The sequence below is a fragment of the Hyla sarda genome, chromosome 1 (assembly GCF_029499605.1).
Source record: "Hyla sarda isolate aHylSar1 chromosome 1, aHylSar1.hap1, whole genome shotgun sequence".
In the NCBI taxonomy this organism is placed as follows: Eukaryota; Metazoa; Chordata; class Amphibia; order Anura; family Hylidae; genus Hyla; species Hyla sarda.
Window position 1 is genome coordinate 530383128 of NC_079189.1, and position 22915 is coordinate 530406042.

At 42.3% G+C, this 22915-nt stretch overlaps 1 protein-coding gene across 5 annotated transcripts in view; it reads left to right on the forward strand.

Annotated features, from left to right (window-relative positions):
* The window catches only part of ARHGEF28 (Rho guanine nucleotide exchange factor 28), a 270524-nt gene that overhangs the window by 47399 nt on the left and 200210 nt on the right, over window positions 1-22915 (forward strand). For 2 of the 5 annotated variants that reach the window (XM_056539915.1, XM_056539902.1), the window contains exon 2: window positions 20053-20093. In XM_056539915.1, the coding sequence (XP_056395890.1) occupies window positions 20061-20093 (33 nt within the window). In that variant the 5' untranslated portion in view covers window positions 20053-20060. Of the gene's footprint in view, window positions 1-946; window positions 955-2157; window positions 2233-16818; window positions 16900-20052; window positions 20094-22915 lie in introns of those variants that run through there. The other 3 variants (XM_056539924.1, XM_056539908.1, XM_056539909.1) reach the window with 3 other exon arrangements.

Sequence of the window (22915 nt, forward strand, 5' to 3'; positions counted from 1 at the left end):
ATTTATGTACCAAAATATCCCTGTTTTGTTTTTGCTGAAGCCCAGAAAAGTCTCCTAAACAATATAAAAAAATCTAAACTAACAAAAACACAAAATGCTCTTTCATACAGCGCCAAACATTCGGCCATTTCTGATCTATCATGCAATGCATAGTTACGGATATACTGTAGAGCTGTATGTGTTGTTGATACTTGTGGACCCCAAATCTGAGCACTTGTATTTCAAGTTGTTGGCTATAGACTGCTTGGTATATGTACATCCTGATCACATAGAGCAGTATGTACCGTATATACTCGAGCATAAGCCGATTTTTTTGTGCTGAAAACACCCCCCTCGGCTTATACTCGAGTGAACTCTCCACCTGTCAATCCCTTTCAGTAGTCTTCAACCTGCAGACCTCCAGATGTTGCAAAACTACAACTCCCAGCATGCCCGGACAGCCATCAGCTGTCCGGGCATGCTGGGAGTTGTAGTTTTGAAACATCTGGAGGTCCGCAGGTTGAAGACCACTGCGGCCTTCGTCATCATCCAGACCCCCCTTTAGTTTTCTACTCACCTCCCCTCGGTGGGAAGGAAGGGTGAGCTGGTCCGGGCCATCTATGCTGCAGGGACCGTCCGGTGGGGAGGGTTAGTCGTTCTGGGCTGTCCATTTTCACCGGGAGGCCCTCTTCTCCGCTCCGGCCCGGCCCCGGACTAGTGACGTTGCCTTGACGACGACGCACAGGGAAGTCCCTGCGCATGAACGTCCCTGTGAGTCGTCGTCAAGGCTGTGTTAGTAGTCAGGGGCTGGCGCGGAGCGGAGAAGAGGGCCTCCCGATGAAAATGGACAGCCCAGAATGACTAACCCTCCCCACCGGACGGTCCCTGGAGAGTTCACTCGAGTATAAGCCGAGGGGTGTGTTTTTAGCATGAAAAATCGTGCTGAAAAACTCTGCTTATACTCGAGTACATACGGTATGGACATCCTGATCACATCTAGCAGTATGTACATCACTGTGGCCTTCAGTGACTGAAGCTCTTCCCCGTCCTGCTTTATGTACAGTCTAGTTTTTTGTCTGGCCCTGAGCTGTTGCTATTAGCAGACTGACACCAGGGTGTGGAAGGGAGGGGCGGCTTTCCTGGCTTCAGCGCTTGTCTATAGTGTTTGTTGCCTGTCCTTTATGTAGTCGTACAGAGAGAAGTGCATCAGCCAGGACGGACAACCTCCTACTGCACCTCATTCTGTTCAGATGTGTTATAACTGCTAATAAAAAGTGTCCCAAAAAATGCCTTTGCCATTGCTCAGTGGCTTAACAGGTTTACTATAACAATCAGAGGTTTACACCCAGTTCACTCGAGGCAGTGGCAATGCATAAAATTATTGAATTAAATCATGGCCGGCTATTTTTAACACTTATAACATTTTGGGGCCAAAATTATATTGCAGCACATTTCAGATGACTGTGATTTTTGTGGAAATTATGTAGAAAACAATGGCGTTAATGGAAATATGACCTGCTATAATGTGTCTGCAGAGCGAGAGCAAAGCACCATTCACATTTGCTATTTGCTTGGGTTTTTCAGCTGCTTACGATTTTACAGATTTTTAAAATGTTATTGTACCTTTGAAAAGTGCATATTTATAAGGCTCGACACATACATGATGATTCCGTATAAGTAGCATGCTGCATAGATATTATTGTCAATGGCACCCAGGATTCCCAGCCAGACTCCCATGCCGGTACTTGCCGGGCCCTAAACTGGGTAGCAGTCTGCGATCTGACGAGAGCAGGCGCGTTCAGCTTAGGATGGCCATTGACTGTCAACGGCCATCCTAAGCTGAGAGCAGGCGCGTTCAGCTTAGGATGGCCGTTGACAGTCAATGGCCATCCTAAGCTGAACGCGCCTGCTCTCGTCAGATCGCAGACTGCTACCCAGCTTAGGGCCCGGCAAGTACCGGCATGGGAGACTGGCTCGGAATCCTGGGTGCCATAGATATTATTGTGTCTGCTCCCAGCTGAATTTATCTGTAAGCTATGTGTGGAAAATGAATTCGGAACTAAATGTGAATTGACCACCACATGCCATCTTTTTGTATTGCACAAATTTAGTGGGAAGAAGCCCTCTGCTATGTGCTACTCTCCCTATCTGAGATGCTGTAGCATGTCTATGGAACACGTTTTCTGCAGTGAAGAGAGAGCTGAGGAGAGAACATTTTAGCCGAGTGCTTCTCCCCGCTCATTCAAGGGATAGGTGAGGGTCTCCGCAACCAGGCTATGACAGATCAATACTTTTCACATGCCTCTAGGATATGTCAGATTTTTTTCTTTAAAGAGTACCTGTCACCAAACTAAATTTTAATATATTGTTCCTTAAGTAATTCTAAGACACTTTGCTATTTACTTGCTGTTAAAATTCTCAACCTTTATATGTTTTTAATGTGATTGAAAAAATGGCCACTAGGTGGCTCTTTTCTGCTTCCTGCACAAGTCAAACAGTTAGTTTGGTCTCCTCCCAGCCCGGCCTGAGACCAAACTCAGGAAGTGTGTGCGGGGCATGGCAAGGCACAGCTCTCTCAGGCTTCAGTGACGTCTTGCCTGCTGGGGAACGCTCACTTTCTCCTGCCGGGAGCTCACACAATGTGACCAAGGGGAAAGGTATAATACACAGCTTTATAAAGCTGGGAAATAAATTCTGGTGTTAGGACAGTGTTTCCCAGGCGCGGTCCTCAAGTCCCCCCGACAGGTCATGTTTTCAGGATTTCCTTAGTCTTTCACAGGTGATATGACTGTGGTGATGCCGGATTCACTGACCGTAATTTTAGCACCTGTGAAAGACTAAGGAAATCCTGAAAACATGACCTGTCGGGGGGACTTGAGGACTGTGCTTGAGAAACACTGTGTTAAGATTAGATAAACCCGGAGGTTTCCGAAACTGGAGAAGTAGCCCTGCATAGAATGCAGGTGCTGCAGTGAGATCGCGATCAGACATCTTATCATTTGGATAGGGGATAAGATGTTTTTGCCCGGAATACCCGATTAATATATTGCACGCTATGAGCATTCATCCGATATTAAACATCCGTTTTCTGTGTAAAAACGTATGTATAATAATGGATGAAATAACTGGTGCTAACGGCTGTATAAATATTCATCCGTTAAGACCCGTTATAGCAGTCCTCATGTATGGTCGTTTTAACACCTCTGCCTACAGATTCCCACAGCTGGGACTACTACTACTCCCATCATGGAACAGACTTGTTTTCATGATGGGAGCAGTAATTCCCTGGCTGCGGGTGGCTGGGGAGGCCACGTAGTGTTTGTACTACTACCTCCATCATGGAACAGACTCTGTTCCATGATGGGGGTTGTAGTACAGGGGCTGAGGGATTGATCGCACCGGGTCTCACTTCTGAGACACAATGCGATTAGAAGTTATTAAACAGGGGAGCGGGCGGCATGCTGCGCTCCCCTGCGATGTATGATGTATTTACTTTCATTTTTAAATTCCCCACCGGGAGCCCTGAATGGCCAGTACTGAGGAACCATTCAGGGCTCCCGGCGGGGTTTTCAAATAGAAGCACTGCGGTGGGGAAAGATATATAGAATGGGTGGGGGAGGGGGGTTATATATCGGTATATATATCTTGCCCCCCGCAGCGCTTTTATATATGTTCCCCCCCGCAGCGCATATATATGTTCCCCCCTGCACCGCTATCATAAGCCCTTGGCAGCGCTATTAATGAAAAGTATTCTACACCAGCGCATCTGGCCGGCGCAATGTGCTCCTAAAAGAATACTTGTCATTCATAGCGCTGCAGCGACATCTCTATATAGATGCGCTGCAGGGGTCAGACATATATCCATTGCGCCGGCCAGATGCGCTGCTGTAGAATACTTTTCATAGCTCTGCCAGGGGCTTAAGATAGTGCTGCGGGGGGAACATATATAAATGCGCTTCGGGGGGATAGATATATAGAAGCGCTGTGGGGGACAGATAAATGCCCCTTGCGATTCTATTTATCTTTCCTCAATATGTATTAGCAAATGGAATGGAGATTGCATTTTTTTGCACTGCCAGAGGAGAATTTGGTGCTGGGCTTTAATGAAGGCCCTGTAGTCCTATATTATCACGTGAGGATTTTTTTATTTTGTACTGCTTTTTCCACACTAGTTTATGTTCCGTGGGTGGACATATTGTACATTTGTCATTGCAGTCAACCCCCAGTCTCCAGCTCCTTAGCCCAGAGCAGCGCTGCACCTTCTCATTGTAATGTTTTCATGTTCCTTCATGTATATATTCCCAACAGGCTGCAATCTGGAATGTGACTCTATATACAAAAGTAGCATAGAAGACTTAATGTAAATGGAGCTGCTAAGTGTGGGCTCATACCTGTCAGAAAGAAATACAAAAATCTTAGTGTAATGGTATTTTCAGAGTTTAAAAAAGGTAATATTTTAGATGGTTTTGGCAAGCAAATCCGCATCTGAATTTCACATTTAGACTTGAAGATTTTAGACATGGATTTTTAACCCTTTAATTACTAAGCAATTTTGTTTATTTCTGTTCAAACTTTATAATTTTGGCAACATAACCATTTGACTATTTTCTATAGTTTATGTATTCAAAAAATATTTTAAACTCCTCTGCAACCATGCAAAACCGTGTATACCATGCAATCTTTTGATTGCATATACAGTACTGTTCAGTGCTATCAGTGTTATCAGTGCTCTGCTGATCCAGCCTGCAGAGCCTAGCTGGAGCATCAGAGGACCGATCGGACAGCGAGGAGGCAGGTAAGAGCCCTCCCGCCATCCTCTTAGCTGATAGGAACATATTGATTTCACTGCAGTGGTCCCAATCAGCTCTGTTGAGCTGCCGGGATCATTTTACTTTAGTTTTAGACACCATGATCAACCGTGATAGCGGCGTCTAAAGGGTCAATGGAAAGCATTGGCTCGATCAGCAGTGCCCGGCATTAACCCTGGGTCCTGGCTGCTAACAGTTGAGACCCACCATGTTTGAAGCGTGTTAAGCTTGTGAGCACTCTTCAAACCTTGGTAACTGGACCAGGGCATACAGGTAGTCCCTGCGTCCTTATGTATGGTTAAATTCATTTATTTTATTTATTTATTTTTATCCGTTTTTTTTTTTTTTTTGCCACAGCAAATGCTGCTATGCAGTATGCAAATTGGCCGGAAGAAGTCTGACAGGTCATGCAGATGCTTTACATGTATTTTTATATGTCTAGTTTTTGTATTTGGCTCACAAATCCCTCTGTTTTGCTTCTTACTCATTCTGACATTCACTGCTCAGGAAGGGGGCGTGTCTGAAACAAGCACTGAGTCCGACATTACTCACCATGCATTCACTTCCTCCCTGAGTCTGCTGTGCCAAATCTCCTCATCCAATCACTTCAGGCTGCTCTGTAACTCCCTCCTCTGTGTTTTCATCCTGGAATCTAATAGGACAGGAGTGAGCACAGAGTGGGACTAGTCCCTCCCTCACTTCCTGGACTTTGTCCCAGCCTGTGCTTCAGCTTGGACAAAGATCCTGCCGGACAGGATTATCTTCTGAAAGGTATGGGAACCTTTAGTGGTCTTTTTTGTAAGCCAAGATTTATGAAAAAAGGAGATATAAACTTTTTTTTGTGAAGTATATTAGAAAGGTTAATGTTTCACCAAGATGTACAATAAATAAAAAGCTTTTGATTCTGACAGTGCCCATTAAGCTGGAAAATGTATGCAATTCAAGCATAGAAAAGGACTTTTTGTCTCATTGCCAAAAACGTGCCAAAGTACTGAGTGTGCACATACTTCCATAATGTAAAATGATGATGTAAGCAGATTCACACTTTTTAGAATTTGCCTTCTAGGCAAGTGCAGTTTGCTGTCGTCCGCACTCACCTGAGTACCTGGGCGGCTGTGGAGGCATTAGCACTGTAGTCAGTGGTGGTGACAATGAAGTTGGGGCTGGCATTATGACAAAGGGCTGTTAGTTTGCTTAACAAATCTCAATGACCTTTTTAAATGTACTTTAACTGATAGCATCAAAAGGAACTCGGGAACAATGCATGTATTCTTGTTGAGTCTAGAGGCCACATATATTTGCCTGAATTATCAGTATATACCAGCTGTTTAGTGACTGAGCGGATAAACCTCCATGGATCCTAATAAGTGACTGAATAGATATAATAAAGGCCCAGGAGATTGTCAATCTAGTATGCAAAAGCTGACCACCAGCCGCTTCCACCAATAAACATGAGTGCTCACATTTATCCTTACACCACTTTCCCATGGCATTATATTGGTAAGTATTCACATGCATAGAAGGCACACCAGGCACAGCGTGTGGACTATCGGATGGCTTGATTTATTGCACTTTGGAAAAGCTAGATCTATATGGATGCCGCTCTGCTGTTATGGTCTGTGGTGCTCTACGTCCCTTTTAAGCAAAGACAAGTGTGCATAACAGTTCAAGTAGGAGTGAAAGGATGGATCACTCACCAGATTTTTCATGTCAAGAACTTATTTACTCCATATGTAGCACAATGATACAGGTAAGCAGGTAGGTGGGGGGATACAGATAAGATGCAGGGTCCACGAGGAGACGTCCGTTTCTTTCCGGTATGGAACTTCTTCCGGTCTCCGATAGGGGGCCGAAAGAAGTCCCATACCGGAAAGAAATGGTGATTGATCTGGTTCAGGTATTTACTCCTCTTCCATGTTTTGACTTCACTTCTAGTTTTGGCTTACAGGTCTAATGTCCTGAACTTAAAAGCATCGTTGAGGTCTGTGATGCCTTCATTTCAGGTCATATGACATGGGACCGAGCCAAGACAAGTGTGTATAACAGTTCAAATAGGAGTGAAAGGACGGATCACTCACCAGAATTTCCGTATCAAGAACTTCTTTACTCCATATGCATCACAATGATACAGGTAAGCAGGTAGGTGGGGGATACAGATGAGGGGCAACGACCGTTTTTTTGCGGTATGGAACTTCTTCCAATTGGAGGCCGGAAGAAGTTCCATACCGGAATGAAACGGTGAGTGATTTGGTGAGTGATCCGTCCTTTCACTCCTACTTGAACTGTTATATTGGTAAGTATGTTGTGTCAGTACTTGTAAGCTATATGCTGGGATGGAACCTACACAGATTAAAAATAGGTTCAGGTATTTGCTCCTCTTCCATGTTTTAGCTTCACTCCTAGTTTTGGTTTACACATACTGGTGCAAAATACTGACTGCAGTACTGCCGTGTGAGTATGGCCGAGTTTACAAGTACAGTAATTGTTACCAGGATGCAGTTTAGGCCAATTTCTGACAAGTGTAATATGGCTGAAATTTTGTGTCTTCATTTGAGGTCGTATGACTTGGGACCGAATTGCACTCATTTGAAACTATCCTTAAAGTATTACTGTTATGAAAAAAAACATTTGACATGTCATGCCTAGTTTTGATTGGTCATGGTCTCCGTGCTAAGACCCCCACCACTCACTAGATATAACCAAATAAAGCACTACGCAGCATGCTTCCCTCTTTTCCCGGAACTCTATGCAGGAGACTCTATGCCTCAAATACAGACTGTGAAGCCAGGCTATATCTATCAATTGTTGGGGGTCTCAGCACTGGGATCCCGATCAAAAAAAACCCTTTTTTTTCATGACAGTAACACTTTAAAATGCAAGTTGGTAGCTAATAACATAGATAAGTTGTTCTTTGTCATAACCAGTGACAGGTAGCTGCTGCCAAAGCGGAAAACAATGTAGATTGCATCAAGACGGGCATAGATGCCCTGAAGATACCTAATCTGGGCACAAAGGAATGTGGTCTCTAGAGCTCAACAATACCATACAGTATAGAATCTTATGTGAATTGCATGTTTTTTTTTAAACTACTGTGGTGTCATCTGTTTTTATGTCAGGAGAACCTGCGTCTAGGACGTCCCTTTTCTATGCAGTGGCTGTGAAGGTAGATCATTGTTGGTAGGGTTCTCCCATAGGTATCACATAGATTAAAATGCAGTTTAATTCTGTTCTGCAGCAGTAAAGGAGTTTAGTCGTCACGTACTAATGTTCTCCTGGGTTTTATCATAATCCTTATCTACCAGAGTCTTTACTGACCTCGATAATAAATAGGAAGTTTGTGTAACTGAGAAAAAAGCCAGCCACATAGATTGGAAAATAGAGGCGTATAAATATAGGCTTAGTGTTATGCAAGCAGATTATTATTTAACTTCCCATTCAAAACCCTCTGAGCTAGACTGAGGAGGCACAGCCATAGCCTTCAGGTCTGTGTAGTTTATAATGTAAAGGTCTCTTCAATTGGACCCTTATATATCAACCTAGCCTTATTAGCTATCTAGAATTACAGCCACCTCCTCCTCCTCCCTGCACAATGACCTCTGCACAGGTCACAGAGCATGCCTAGAAAAAAAAATCCCATAGAAGTCAGACTTTCCTTTATTCTATTGAAACACATGGTCCATGTGGCTGTTGTAAAGCATCACTCTAAATGCTGTTATCAGAGCAGATTCTTGGCATGATGCCCTCTCCCATAAAAAAGAACGAGAGAAAAAAAAAGGTTTTAGTATCTGGCTTTAATGATTATTAATTATTATTATCATCTAAACATAAGATGAGGCTTCCTGTTCTGTCTGTGATAAAGAGGAGGTTGCAGGAAAGTGATCAGTGAAAAATCACATCAATGTATACAGAATAGATGAAGCTCACAGTTCAGCCCTCCCTGTGAAATGACCTCTGCAATGGTCATAAGGGCATGCCTAGAAACCCTTCCCATTCAAATCAACGGGAAAGCTAAGGTTGTTTTTCTCTATGTCCATGTAGCCTACTGTAAAGTATGCCTCTTAATGCTGTTAAAAGCAGATCAGGCAAGATGGCTGTACAAAAAAAATGCACAAAAAATGAAATAAAAAAATACAATTGAAAATAGAAACTGATTAGAAAAAATAACATATTTCTGTATATCGCTCTAATCAGTAAAAAATATATAGTTGACCATGAAAGGTTTTTTTAAAGCGCCCATTGATTACTCTTATGCTTTTATTTTTCTCTCTAAAAAAATACATCAAATAATGTTTTCATATATATATATCTATAAAATATATATAGCATGTACTAGATATGGCTTTTTTTTTTTTTTTTACATTTTCCCACAAAATAATGGGAATTCATGATACTTAACAAACATTGAAAATCTGTGTTGAGGCCTTAAAGGGGTACTCCGGTGAAAACCTTTTTTCTTTTAAATCAACTGGTGGCAGAAAGTTAAACATATTTGTAAATTACTTCTATTAAAATCTTAATCCTTCCAGTACTTATTAGCTGCTGAATGCTACAGAGGAAATTCCTTTCTTTTTGGAACACACTGACATCACGAGCACAGTGCTCTCTGCTGACATCTCTGTCCATTTTAGCAACCGTGCATAGCAGATGTATGCTAAGGGCAGCATGGTGGCTCAGTGGTTAGCACTGCTGCCTTGCAGTGCTGGGGACTTGGGTTCAAATCCCACTAAGGACAACAATAAATAAAGCATTATTATTATTATTATTATTATTATAACGTCAGCAGAGAGAACTGTGCTCGTGATGTCATCAGAGAGCATTCCAAAAAGAAAAGAATTTCCTCTGTAGTATTCAGCAGCTAATAAGTACAGGAAGGATTACGATTTTTTAATAGAAGTAATTTACAAATATGTTTAACTTTCTGCCACCAGTTGATTTAAAAGAAAAGGGTTTTCACCGGAGTACCCCTTTAAGAGCAGATCCGTGTGGAATTTGTTTGTTTTGGAGTACAGTGTGCTCCCTCTCTTTACACTCCAGTCTGCCATTCCAGAGGGCCACAATAAAAAAAAGTTTGGCGGCCACTTGCCAGCTTTACTCCGGGAGAACAATTTAGTTTTTCTAAAAACCAGAACCCAAATGTTTATGCTTCTTTCAAGGGTGTGGAAATTTAATAAAAAACTACTTGTCCACGGGACTAAAACGGAGCAAAATCTACCGTCCCTCATGACGATCCCCTTGTCTGGACCAATTTTCGCTTTTTATAATCTAATTTTTTCCTCCTCGCCCTATAATAGCCATAACTACCTACTATAATGACACCTTTTAATTTTTCAATAACCTATTCTCCGAACCCCAAATAAATAAATATATAATCGGTGAAGTGAAATTGAAATAGTAAAAGATAATTTAGCAAATTCGATAGTTTTCTTTTCTACGCCATTTATCTTGTGGTTGAGCTAACATGTTATTTTGATACTTTAGGCCGGCCTGATTACAGCAATTCCAGATTTGTATAGTTTCCGTCATTTTTTTTTAATTAAAAAAACATTTCCGGAACTTTTTCAATTTTTTTTAATTGCCATTTTTTTGACCCCTGTAGATTTTTTTCCTCGCATACCAGGCTGTATGAGGGCTGATTTTTGTATCGGTACCATTTTGGTATTGACCTGACTTTTTAATCGCTTTTTCTGGGATATTATAAAAATTGCAATTCCGTGATTTGGTATTTTTTTTACAGTTAGGTCATTTACTGTATGGGATACATAATGTTATATTTTAATAGTTCGTGCAATTACGCACACAGCGATACTAAATATGTAAATTTTTATTATGTTTACATGTTTTTATATAGGAAAAGGGGGTGATTTGAGCTTTTAACATGGAAGGGGGTTAATGTTTTTTTTTTTTTTAACACTTTATTAGACTTTTAGGAGGAATCATTAGATTCCTCATACAGATCAATAGAGTTCTATTGAACACCATTGATCTGTATGCTCTGCGATCCATTGATAGAGCCTAGTCCAGTCAGGCTCTATCAATGACAGAGCCACAGACACCAGGGAACAGAGGTAAGCCCTCCAGCTACCTGTATAGTGGATCTTCCCCTGCACAGTACTGAGCGGGCTGCACAGTACTGAGCGGGCTGGAGTCGTCGTGTTTGTCAGGTCCGGCTCTGCTTGCCCAAAGCAGGACTAAGGGCCGGAAAAATTCACATGCCCGGCGCCCGGAACTGCATGTCCCGGGCGTCGAGTGATGGGAATTCCACATCCCTGTTCTTTTTGTATTCTTAAAAGTTTACAGCTGTGGACATCCAGCTGTTGCAAAACTACAACTCCCAGCATGCCCGGACTGCCAATGGCTGTCTAAGCATGCTGGGAGTTGTAGTTTTGCAGCAGCTAGAGTTCCACAGTTTAGAGACAAGTGACCTAAGGTAATATGCCCTTGACAATCTGTCGCTGCCGCTCAGGATTAACCTCAGGCTTCTGCATTACCTTAGTCTGCTCCATTCGCGGTGATCTGTACGTCATGGCCGTCTGTCTTCAGGGCACTCCTGGCTTTTACACGTTGTACTAGAATTCTCTTGAAACTCCCATAAAGTCTAACATACGGTAACAAGTAATCCATGTTAATGTGAGGATTTCTCTCTAATGGTAGACTCCAGGGCCCCATGCTGTATGCAGGGGGTTGTCTGATATTCTTTATTACAATAGCAGAAATCCCTAGTTAATATTTACTATCTCTCATTGTGTAGAACAGCATGGGTCCGAGCGAAAATGAACACCCACTAAAAATGTACAGGCTGGGGAATATATATATATATATATCAGTGTGTGAATTATAAAAACTGGACTAAGGACCCTATTCACACTTCAGTATTTCTGCTCAGTATTTGTAGGTCAAAACACAGCAAAGACAATTCGCATATCTTCTGTGTTGTGGTTTACAAATACTGAAACAAAATACCAACCCGAAAGCGGCCCGTTGGCCATTGCACGTGGGCATACTTTCATATACATGCAGCAGCTACAAAGTTAAAACTTATCCTCATAATCTGGGACATAGGGGGAGATTTATCAAAACATGTACAAAGGAAAAGTTGCCCAGTTGCCCATAGCAACCAATCAGATCGCTTCTTTCGTTTTCAACAAGGCCTCTGCAAAATGAAAGAAGCGATCTGATTGGTTGTTATGGGCAACTGGGCAACTTTTCCTTTGCACAGGTTTTGATAAATCTCCCTGAATATCTTTATATTATGATATAAAATAAAATCTAGTTTAGTTTTTTTTTTTTCCTTTAAAGGGGTACTCCGCCCCTAGACATCTTATCCCCTATCCAAAGGATAGGGGATAAGATGTTAGTTCGCCGTGGTCCCGCTGCTGGGGACCCCGGGGATCGCCGCTGCAGCACCCCGCTATCATTACTGCACAGAGCGAGATCGCTCTGCACGTAATGACGGGCAATGCAGGGGCCGGAGCAGCGTGACGTCACGGCTCCGCCCCTTGTGACGTCACGGCCCGCCCGTCAATACAAGTCTATGGGAGGGGGCGTGGCAGTCGTCACGCCCCCTGCCATAGACTTGCATTAAGGGGACGGGCCGTGATGTCATGAGGGGCGGAGCCATGACGTCACGCTGCTCCGGCCCCTGTAACGCCCGTCATTACGCACAGAGCAAACTCGCTCTGTGCAGTAATGATGGCGGGGTGCCGCAGCGGCGATCCCCGGGGTCCCCAGCAGCGGGACCGGGCCGATCTAACATCTTATCCCCAATCCTTTGGATAGGGGACAAGATGCCAGGGGCGGAGTACCCCTTTAAATGGGTACTGTCAGATTTCAAAACTTGTCGTACATCTTGGCAAAACATTAACCTTTCTAATATACTTTTTGTGGCTTATAAAAAGAAAAAATGCCACTAGGGGTCCCCATACCATTCAGAACATAATCCTGTCCAGCTGCAGCATCATATTTGTCCCAGCTGAATCAGAGGGTGGGACAAAGCCCAGGAAGTGAGGGTGCGACTAGCACTTCTCTGTGCTCACTCCTGTCTATCAGAGCAGCCTCCAGTGATTGGAAGAGACCCAGCACAGCAGAATCAGGGAGGAAGTGAGGCTGGGCTCAGTATTTGCCTCAGACACCCCCCTTTCTGAGCAGTGTATGTCAGAATGAGCGAGCAGCAGAACAGAGGGATTTGTGAGGCAAATACAGAAGCTAGACACATAAAAAAGGACATGTAAAGAATCTGCATGACCTAATGAGCAACATGTAGAAGCATTATATTTTTTAACTTGATATCAACTGGTGCCAGAAAGTTAAACAGATTTGTAAATTACTTCTATTAAAAAATCTTAATCCTTCCTGTACTTATTAGCTGCTGAATACTACAGCGGAAATTCTTTTCTTTTTGAAACACAGAACTGTCTGCTGACATCATGAGCACAGTGCTCTCTGCTGACACCTCTGTCCATTTTAGGAACTGTCCAGAACAGCATATGTTTGCTATGGGGTTTTCCTTTTTCTCTGAACACTTCCTAAAATAGACAGAGATGTCAGCAGAGAGCACTGTGCTCGTGATGTCAGCAGACATTTCTGTGTTTCAAACGGAAAAGAATTTCCACTGTAGTATTCAGCAGCTAATAAGTACAGGAAGGATTAAGATTTTTTAATAGAAGTCATTTACAAATCTGTTTAACTTTCTGGCACCAGTTGATTTAAAAAAAAAAAAAAAAAAAAAAAGGTTTTTCACCGGAGTACCCCTTTAAGGCCAAGTTCACACCTACATCGGAGCTCAGTTCCGGGTCTCCATTGCATTTTGGTCCATTGCTTCACAGGAGTTGAACTGAGAAAAGATTAGCACATGCAGGATTTTTTTTTTTCCACTCAACACCCGTAATTTGAACAGACTTGGCTAGTGGAGCTTTTCGGAACGGAGCTCAACGCTAATGTAAACCCGGCCCTACAAGGAGGAAAATCTGTACTCCAGTGGGTCCCAACCAGGGTGCCTCCAGCTGTTGCAAAACTACATCTTCCAGCATGCCCGGACAGCCAAAGGCTGTCCGGGCATGCTGGAAGATGTAGTTTTGCAACAGCTGGAGGCACCTTGGTTGGGAAACACTGCGGTACTTTTTTTTTTTTTTCCTTTCATTCCAATGGAATTTGGATTTGGGGTAAAAACTTTAGGAAAGCTGCGACATATCCCAGAAATGTGTGGTTTTCAATGCTGAATGAGATCTTCAAAAATCCTGTTCAAATCTGGATATTGCGTATTATTCTGCCGCCAAATGCTGGGACTGCTCTGGCTTCTTGGGAACTTGGCCTTTTGAATATTTTCCTGTAACATTATGGTTATGGCAGGAGCGAATAACATTATACAGTAGTTTACATGGGGCAATGCTGAAATGTAATCCCATAATAACTTGTACTGGAGAAATGTAATACAGTCATAGCCAACAACTTGTATCCGTCTCTCCAGTCGCTTGTAGCTGAAATGACACATGTAATGGTTCTGTTGGGTAAATAAAGGCGCTCGAGTGGAATCGACTACAATAAAAGCCTAGATTCCTAATCGCATGTAATGAATGATGTTGTGTGTGATGTGAAGCCAAGTCATTTGGAGCTCCATTGACTCTATTTTTGCAGGTCGCTGGCAGCGGGAGCTTTATGTACTTTATATGGGGGTCACTGCAGTTCTTCCATATAGTGTACTGCCCCATCATGTTGCAGCTACTATATGAGGGGGAAACTACAGTGAAATACAATGGATAAAAGCTGCAGGATTTTGCAGCCCACCCTGTCTCTCTCTCCCCCCCCATCTTAAAGGGGTGCTCCCCTGGAAAACATTTTTTTTTTTTATTTATTTTTAATAAACTGGTGTCAGAAAGTTAAGCAGATTTGTCAATTACTTCTATTAAAAAATCTTAATCCTTCCTGTACTTATCAGCTGTTGTATGCTCCACAGGAAGTTCTTTTCTTGTTGAATTTCCTTTACAGTCTGACCACAGTGCTCTCTGCTGACACCTCTGTCCATTTTAGGAACTGTCCGGAGCAGGATAGGTTTGCTATGGGGCTTTGCTACTACTCTGGACAGTTCCTAAAATAGACAGAGGTGTCAGCAGAGAGCACTGTGGTCAGACAGAAAGGAAATTCAAAAAGAAAAGAACTTCCTGTGGAGCATACAACAGCTGATAAGTACAGGAAGGATTAAGATTTTTTAATAGAAGTATTTAACAAATCTGTTGAACATTCTGGCACCAGTTGATGTGAAAAAAAAAAAAATGTTTTGCAGGGGAGCACCCCTTTTAAAAATGACACCCATAGACAACAGCAAGGAGAAAATATGATTACTATTATTTTTTTTTTCAACCTTTCAGAAAGTTTCCATTTTTTCCGCTTCAAAAATTTCCCAAAAATGTACATCTCTACAGCCGGGTACACCCTACTTAGAGGAATGTGAACCTGATCCCCTCCCCTAAGGCTACAGTCTGTCATCATGCTTAGGGTGCATCACGCTGACATGTGACCTTTTATTGCTCATTTTGCTACATAAATCAATATTCAACAATTAAATGAAAAAGTAATAATCAATAGGTTGTAAGTGAAATAAAATATATCCTGTCCCTGGACAAAAAATGTAGCTCACTTTGTAAATAGTGCTACAATTTACTGCCCAATTCATGTGAGGTATCTTATTGATAGCCTGTGCCATTACTTTGATTGATCAGGGGTCTGACCTCCGGGACCACCACTGATCATCACAAAGAAGGGGATGCTGTACTGGTATAGTGCTGCACCTCCTTCTTTTTCTTCTCCGTACTGCACCCTCGCCTGCTGCTGTGCAGGAAAAACATTAAAGGGGTACTCCCATGGAAAACTTTTTTTTTTTTTTTAAATCAACTGGTGCCAGAAAGTGAAACAGATTTGTACATTACTTCTATTAAAAAAATCTTAATCCTTCCAATGTATTTTATGGGTTGTATACTACAGAGGAAATGCTTTTCTTTTTGGATTTCTCTGATGTCACGACCACAGTGCTCTTTGCTGCCCTCTGCTGTCCATTTTAGGAACTGTCCAGAGCAGCATATGGGGATTTTCTCCTGCTCTGGACAGTTCCAAAAATGGACAGCAGAGGTCAGCAGAGAGCACTGCGGTCGTGACATCAGAGAAATCCAAAAAGAAAAGAATTTCTTCTGTAGTATATAGCCCCTAATAAGTACTGGAAGGATTAAGATTTTTTTTTAATAGAAGTAATTTACAAATCTGTTTAACTTTCTGGCACCGGTAGATTAAAAAAAAAAAAAAAAAAAAAAAAAAAGTTTTTCCCACGGGAGTACCCTTTTAAGGGAGATGAGATGTTAGACCAGCTATAGGTTATATCAGTGTTTCCCAACCAGGGTGCCTCCAGCTGTTGCAAAACTACAACTTCCAGCATGCCCGGACAGCCGTCTGTCCGGGCATGTCTTGCAACAGCTGGAGGCACCCTGATTGGGAAACAGTGCGTTTTATATTATGTACCCTGTTTGTTTTCTCTTTACTATAGTCCGACACTTCTGTTTCCTTGAGATTAGAGATGAGTGAACTTACAGTAAATTCGATTCGTCACGAACTTCTCGGCTCGGCAGTTGATGTCTTTTCCTGCATGAATTAGTTCAGCTTTCCGGTGCTCCGGTGGGCTGGAAAAGGTGGATACAGTCCTAGGAGACTCTTTCCAAGGACTGTATCCACCTTTTCCAGCCCACCGGAGCACCTGAATGCTGAACTAATTTACGCAGATAAAGTCATCAACTGCCGAGCCGAGAAGTTCGTGACAAATCGAATTTACTGTAAGTTCGCTCATCTCTACTTGAGATCTGTCTATTGGTGTATTTACTCTGCGTGTTCTACCAGCTCCTGTGTAAGCAGTAAAATAAGACCTCATCTTTGCTGTTATTACTCCTATTAAGTAATCTGTTCTAAGCTTAGCAGGTTTGTAAGCTGACAACAAGGGGATCACATTGGCGCACTGTGTGTTCCGGGAAGCATTATCGTGACTTGGCTCCTTTCAAACTGTTTTGTTTATGGAAAAATAGAAGTGAATGCAAAAACCTCCCCATCGGCTCTTCTACTCGCCGGGCATACCCACAAGGTCATACACTGCAATGTTGAAGAATGTGTCTGTCTATCCTTTATAAACTGCCACAAAGCAGGCATATTTAAAGGGATAAAGGTGATGACCTTAAGATAAGCCGTCAGTATTAGATCGGTGGGGGTCTGACTCTCGGCACTGCCTTGTCACCTCTTTTAAAGGTCTCCTGTGCTCTGACAAGAGCTGCATCTGTCCATATTTACCAAGCTCATCTTCATACATTTAGTTGTGTCGGTGCCTGCTATTACAATTCCATTCAGTGAAACAGGATTACAGTGTTTCCCAACCAGGGGGCCTCCAGCTGTTGCAAAACTACAACTCCCAGCATGCCCAGACAGCCTTCGGCTGTCTGGGCATGCTGGGAGTTGTAATATGCAACAGCTGGAGGCACCCTGGTTGGGAAACACTGCTTTAGGCAGGGGCGTAACTTTAAAGGGTACCTCTCATCAAAAAAACTTTTGATATATTATAGATTAATGTATGCAGAATAACTTCACAATTGCATGTTATTAAAAAATATGCTTCTTTCTATTTAATTTTCCACTTTGAAGAAATGACCACTAGGGGTCTCCCTACCAGTCCTGGCAGCAAGCATTTCAGACTCATGCTGGAGTCCTAAACACTACGAGCTTCCAGTCTGCTTTGTTCACAAAGGAGAACACTCAGAGCTGCCAGCCTGCTTTGTTCACAGCCTGTTTGGCTGTGAACAAAGCAGGCTGGCAGCTCTGAGTGTTTAGGACTCCAGCATGAGTCAGAAATGCTTGCTGACAGGACTGATCGGGAAAAATACAATAGAAAGAAGCATATTTTTCATTAACATGCTATTGGAAAGTTATTCAACATTCATTAATCTAAAATATATCAAAAGTTTATTTGATGAGAGGTACCCTTTAAGATGCTGGGCCCCAATGCAAAAACCTTTTGAGGACCCCCAGCTACAATGAATGCCTTTTAAGTTGATTCCTATAGCTGTATAGGAAATGTTTTGTAAAGCCAATCTCAAGGACGTAGTTCACGTTAGAGTCTTATTTCCCATTGGTTAGATTGGATTTTCTCCTTACAAGGAAAAAGGTCAAGAAATTCAGATCTGTTCTGCTAAGTGTTCTAATAGATTCCTATGACCTACATCCTATTTACATAGGAAAATCATAGCGCACACTGATAGGTACCAGATATAAAATAATATATTGGTTATTTTTTCATATATTTTGCATTATACCATCATATACAAGCAGCATGCCATGCTTTCTGCTTAACCCAAGGTTTCACTTTAAAGGGGTACTCCGCCCCTAGACATCTTATCCCCTATCCAAAGGATAGGGGATAAGATGTCTGATCGCCGGGGCCCCACCGCTAGGACCCCCGTGATCTCTGTGCAGCACCCGATGTTCATTTAGAACGCTGGGAGCAAGCGGCGGGGGTTCGTGATGTCATGGCCACGCCCATCGTGACGTCACACCACACCCCCTCAATGCAAGTCTATGGGAGACTTGCATTGAGGGGTCGTGGCGTGACGGCATGAGGGGTGATCCACTTCTCTTTGAAACAGCTGATCAGGGGGAATGACGAGAGTTGGACCCCCCAACTGATCTAAAATTAATGGCCTATCCTAAGAAATGACCATTATTATAAAATCCCGGGTAAGGCTGCATTCACATCTCGTTTTTCTAATACCGTTCCCGTATCCGCTTTCAGTGTAAAACCGTATGTATAGACATGTCATTGATAACCATGTGCCAAATGTAGCATCCGCTTGTTTACACTTTGCATCACTTACGGTTTTATCCGTTTTTTTTCCCGTACTCAAAACCGTAGTCTACTACGGTTTTATGTCCGCGTGAAAAACTGGATACAACTCGTGTACGTGTTTTTTTAAAATGGTGGTCAATGGGAACCGTACAGAACCGTATGTGCGTATGGTTCCATCCGATTTGCACAATACGGTTTTTCAGTTTGCACATGCGCAGTGCACACCGAAGGTTCTTCCCACAAATAGAAGAACTTTATTTAATTAAGGACAAACATAAAACCGTATCCGTTTATTTTCGTCAAAAAACGTATTAAACTGTTTGCAACCGGACATCCGTTTTCAAATCGTATACGATTTAAAACTGTACAGAGGGATATACGGTTGTACACGGTTGTATACGGTTCAGTCCGGTTTTGAGACATACCTTTTTTTTAACAAAAAATCTGATACGTTAACCCTATTGCAAAAACGAGATGTGAATGCAGCCTAACCTGGATAACATTTTTACATTGTAAAAGTTGATTCCTATAGCTGTATAGGCTGAAAGGCATGTGTCTTAATCAAAAGAGAGTTAAAGGGGTTATCCAGGAAAAACATTTTTTTTTTATATCAACTGGCTCCAGAAAGTTAAACAGATTTGTAAATTACTTCTATTAAAAAGTCTTAATCCTTTCAGTACTTATGAGCTTCTTTCTGAAATTGAGTTGTTCTTTTCTGTCTAAGTGCTCTCTGATGACACCTGTCTCAGGAACCGCCCAGTTTAGAAGCAAATCCCCATAGCAAACCTCTTCTACTCTGTGCAGTTCCTGAGACGAGCAGAGATGTCAGGAGAGAGCACTGTTGCCAGACAGGAAACAACAACTCAACTTCAGCAGCTGATAATTATTGGAAGGATTAAGATTTTTTAATAAAAGTAATATACAAAATTGTTTAACTTTCTGGAGGCAGTTGATATAAAAAAAAAAAAGGTTTTTCCTGGAATACCCCTTTAAATCGAAAAAATATTTTCATCCTAAAATGAACTGTCCCTTTAAGAGGATGAGTATAATGATATACGTTATGCAGAACATAAATGCACATTCTTCATTTTCATTTTGTAAGCAGAAGGTTGGAGCCTTGGTATACAGTTACCTAGTTCTGCTGAGTTGTGTGCCCGCTGGCGTGTATCTATGTAGCAGCCACATGCGTGACACAGAGCAGCAGAGGAGATTAGCGGTGGCCTGGAGAGATACACGCCTTACTATTGAATAAGCTTGTTTGGGTGCAGTGTTTGAGGAAGAAGAAAAATGTAACAGATCTGCCTGGCCTATTGTTGTCATACGGCACATTTATTTGAACATGTCATTTTTTTCTGAAGGTAAGATAATAGTTTTATGACTCTTCCCATTTTCTTATCTTTACAGTTGCAGAGATGGAGCTGAGCCAAACAGAAGTTCCTCTCTATGTAAGTATAGCCAAGTATTAAGTTTTCGTGAAAACTAAGGGTGCATTCACATCACGATTTTACCATCCTACTTCTTCTCACGATTTTTAAAGGGGTACTCCGCCCCTAGACATCTTATCCCCTATCCAAATGATAGGGGATAAGATGTCAGATCGCCAGGGTCCCGCTGCTGGGCACCCCCGGGATCTACTATGCAGCACCCACCTTAAGCGGCTTCCGGATCGGCTGGAGGTCCTCAGGCTGAGTCCATCTCGACCACGGGGACGGAGCATAGTGACGTGATGGCTCCGTCCCCGTGTGATGTCACGCTCCGCCCACTCAATGCAAGTCTATTGGAGGGGCGAGACAGCGAACACGCTCTGGGGATTGATTCTAACGGGGTGCGGAGTGGAAGATCATGGGGTCCCCAGTGGCGTGACCCCCGCAATCAGGCATCTTATCCCCTAAACGCCAGATGTCTAAACGCCAGAGTACCCCTTTAAAGGGGCACTCCAAAGGATAGGGGATAAGATGTCTTAGCGCCGGAGTACCCCTTTAACTTTGAAATCGTACAAATCTGCATGCCAAGTCGTATCCATTGACTTCCATTCATTAATGATAGACAACAAATGCATCAGTTTTGATCCGCATTCGATTTTGCATGATTTAAAATCGGAGGTAAAATCGTGGCTGACCACTATTTTTCGTCCAGATTCTGAAATCTGATCGAAATTGTGTCCGATTTTATTATTATTTATGTAAATCGCATAGAATCGTGTGACTGTGCGATTCTGTCAGATTAATCGCGCACAATTTTTTTGTACGCATGCGCAGTAGACTTCAAAACACATACACTTTAACTTTATTGCCATTGGCATACATATTAATTTTAAAAACAGGATCAGATTTTTATTAAAAATCAGATGGAATTTTCATCTGTACGATTTTTGAATACGATTTTAAAATCAAATAGCAAAGAAATTTTTACATGTGATTGTTTACGATTTTTTGCAATCTGATTTCACGGGCTGATAATCGGATGGTTAAATCGTGATGTGAACCTAGCGTTATCTGTAAGATATCAGGATCCCTTATTATTTATGGGACTTTAATACATTTCTGGACTATCAGTTGCCGGATTATCGAAAGTGACACCAATTTTATTTTTCTATTAATGCTAAATATCGGTGTTTGTTCTTATTGTAATTGTATGTTTAAACAAGTATATCTCTTTTCCTCGGCACAAGGGCCCTGTGCCATGAGGTCAAGTTGCAACAATTGATATTTTATACATTTTAATTAAATTGTATCCTATATTTGAAGCACGATCCAGCCATTTACTATTATTATTTTTCATCTATGTATCAGGCAACTGATACTAGTCTTGAGGGGTTGGTTAATGTTTGAAAATATTGTTTTAGATTTGTAAATTAGTTCTATTTAAAAATCTTAAGCCTTCCAGTACTTATCAGCTGCTGTATGGTCCACAGGAAGTTAAGTTGTTCTTGTTTGCCTGACCACAGTGCTCTCTGCTGACACCTCTGTTCATGTCAGAAACTGTCCAGAGCAGGATCAGATCCCCATACCAAACCTATCCTACTCTAGAGAGTTCCTGACATGGACAGAGGTGTCAGTAGAGAGCACTGTGGTCAGACAGTAAAGTACTATACAACTTTCTATACAGTATACAGAAACTTATAAGTACTGAAAGGATTAAGATTTTTAAATAGAAGTAATTTACAAATCTGTTTAACTTTCTGGCACCAGTTGATTTGAAAACCTTTTTTTCCCCCCACCAGAGTGCCCCTTTAAGCTTAACTAGTGGGTGCAGTAATACCTAACAAAACCCATCCCCGCCACCTAAAAATACTCACTTTGGGGAATAAACAGAAACAAACACCGTAACCTGGTGAATCCTTTAGGCTGATTGTCCAAAGGTATCACCTGTCATGGAACTCTCACAGTCCTATATAAAAATCCTTAATGACATCTGCTACACTGGGAAAACAGCATAGCTTTAAAAAGAAGGAAGAATATCAAAAAGGTTCTAAAGAAACTTGAGAGGACATGAAATAATTCAGCGTTGCCAGGATAGCTTGTTGCTGTATTTTAAGCCTTTTTCAAACATCCTTCTAACATTTCATATAATTGGTTGAAAAAATGATCACAGCGATGGCTCGCTAAATGGCTTTTCATGAAATACAAATTGCATAGAAAGAACTTTGAAGTATTCAGAGTTGTATGGGATTCAGATGAGCTCTTTTGGTGAGAAAACCCCCACTCCATTCTGTTGTTTAATTGCAACCAATGTACACCAGCTTAAAGGCCTACCACATTCATTGTCATATACGTGGCTGTTTAGATGGCATTGTCTGCTATTGTTAAAGGGGTACTTCGCCCCTAGACATCTTATCCCCTTTCCAAAGGATAGGGGATAAGATGTCTGATCATGGGGGTCCTGCTGCTGAGGCCCCCCCGCGATCTCACCTGCAACACCCCAGTTCACCAACTGCATGGAGCAAAGAACGCTCTGTGGCTGCTGACGGGCGATACAGGTGGTGGAGTATCGTGATGTCACGGTCCCGCCCCTTTATAGCGTCACGCTCAGCCCCCTCAATGCAAGCCTATGGGAGGGGGTGTGGAGGCCCCACCCCTTAGGCTTACATTGAGGGGAGATTGTGGGATCTCCAGCAGCAGGATCCCTGCGATCAGACATCTTGTGCCCTATCCTTTAGATAGGGGATAAGATGTCTAGGGGCGGAGTACCCCTTTAAAGAAGCATTCTGCCATTTTATAGTGTATACTTCTGCAGCCTTTGCTCTGCTATTGAATCCTCGCTAAGT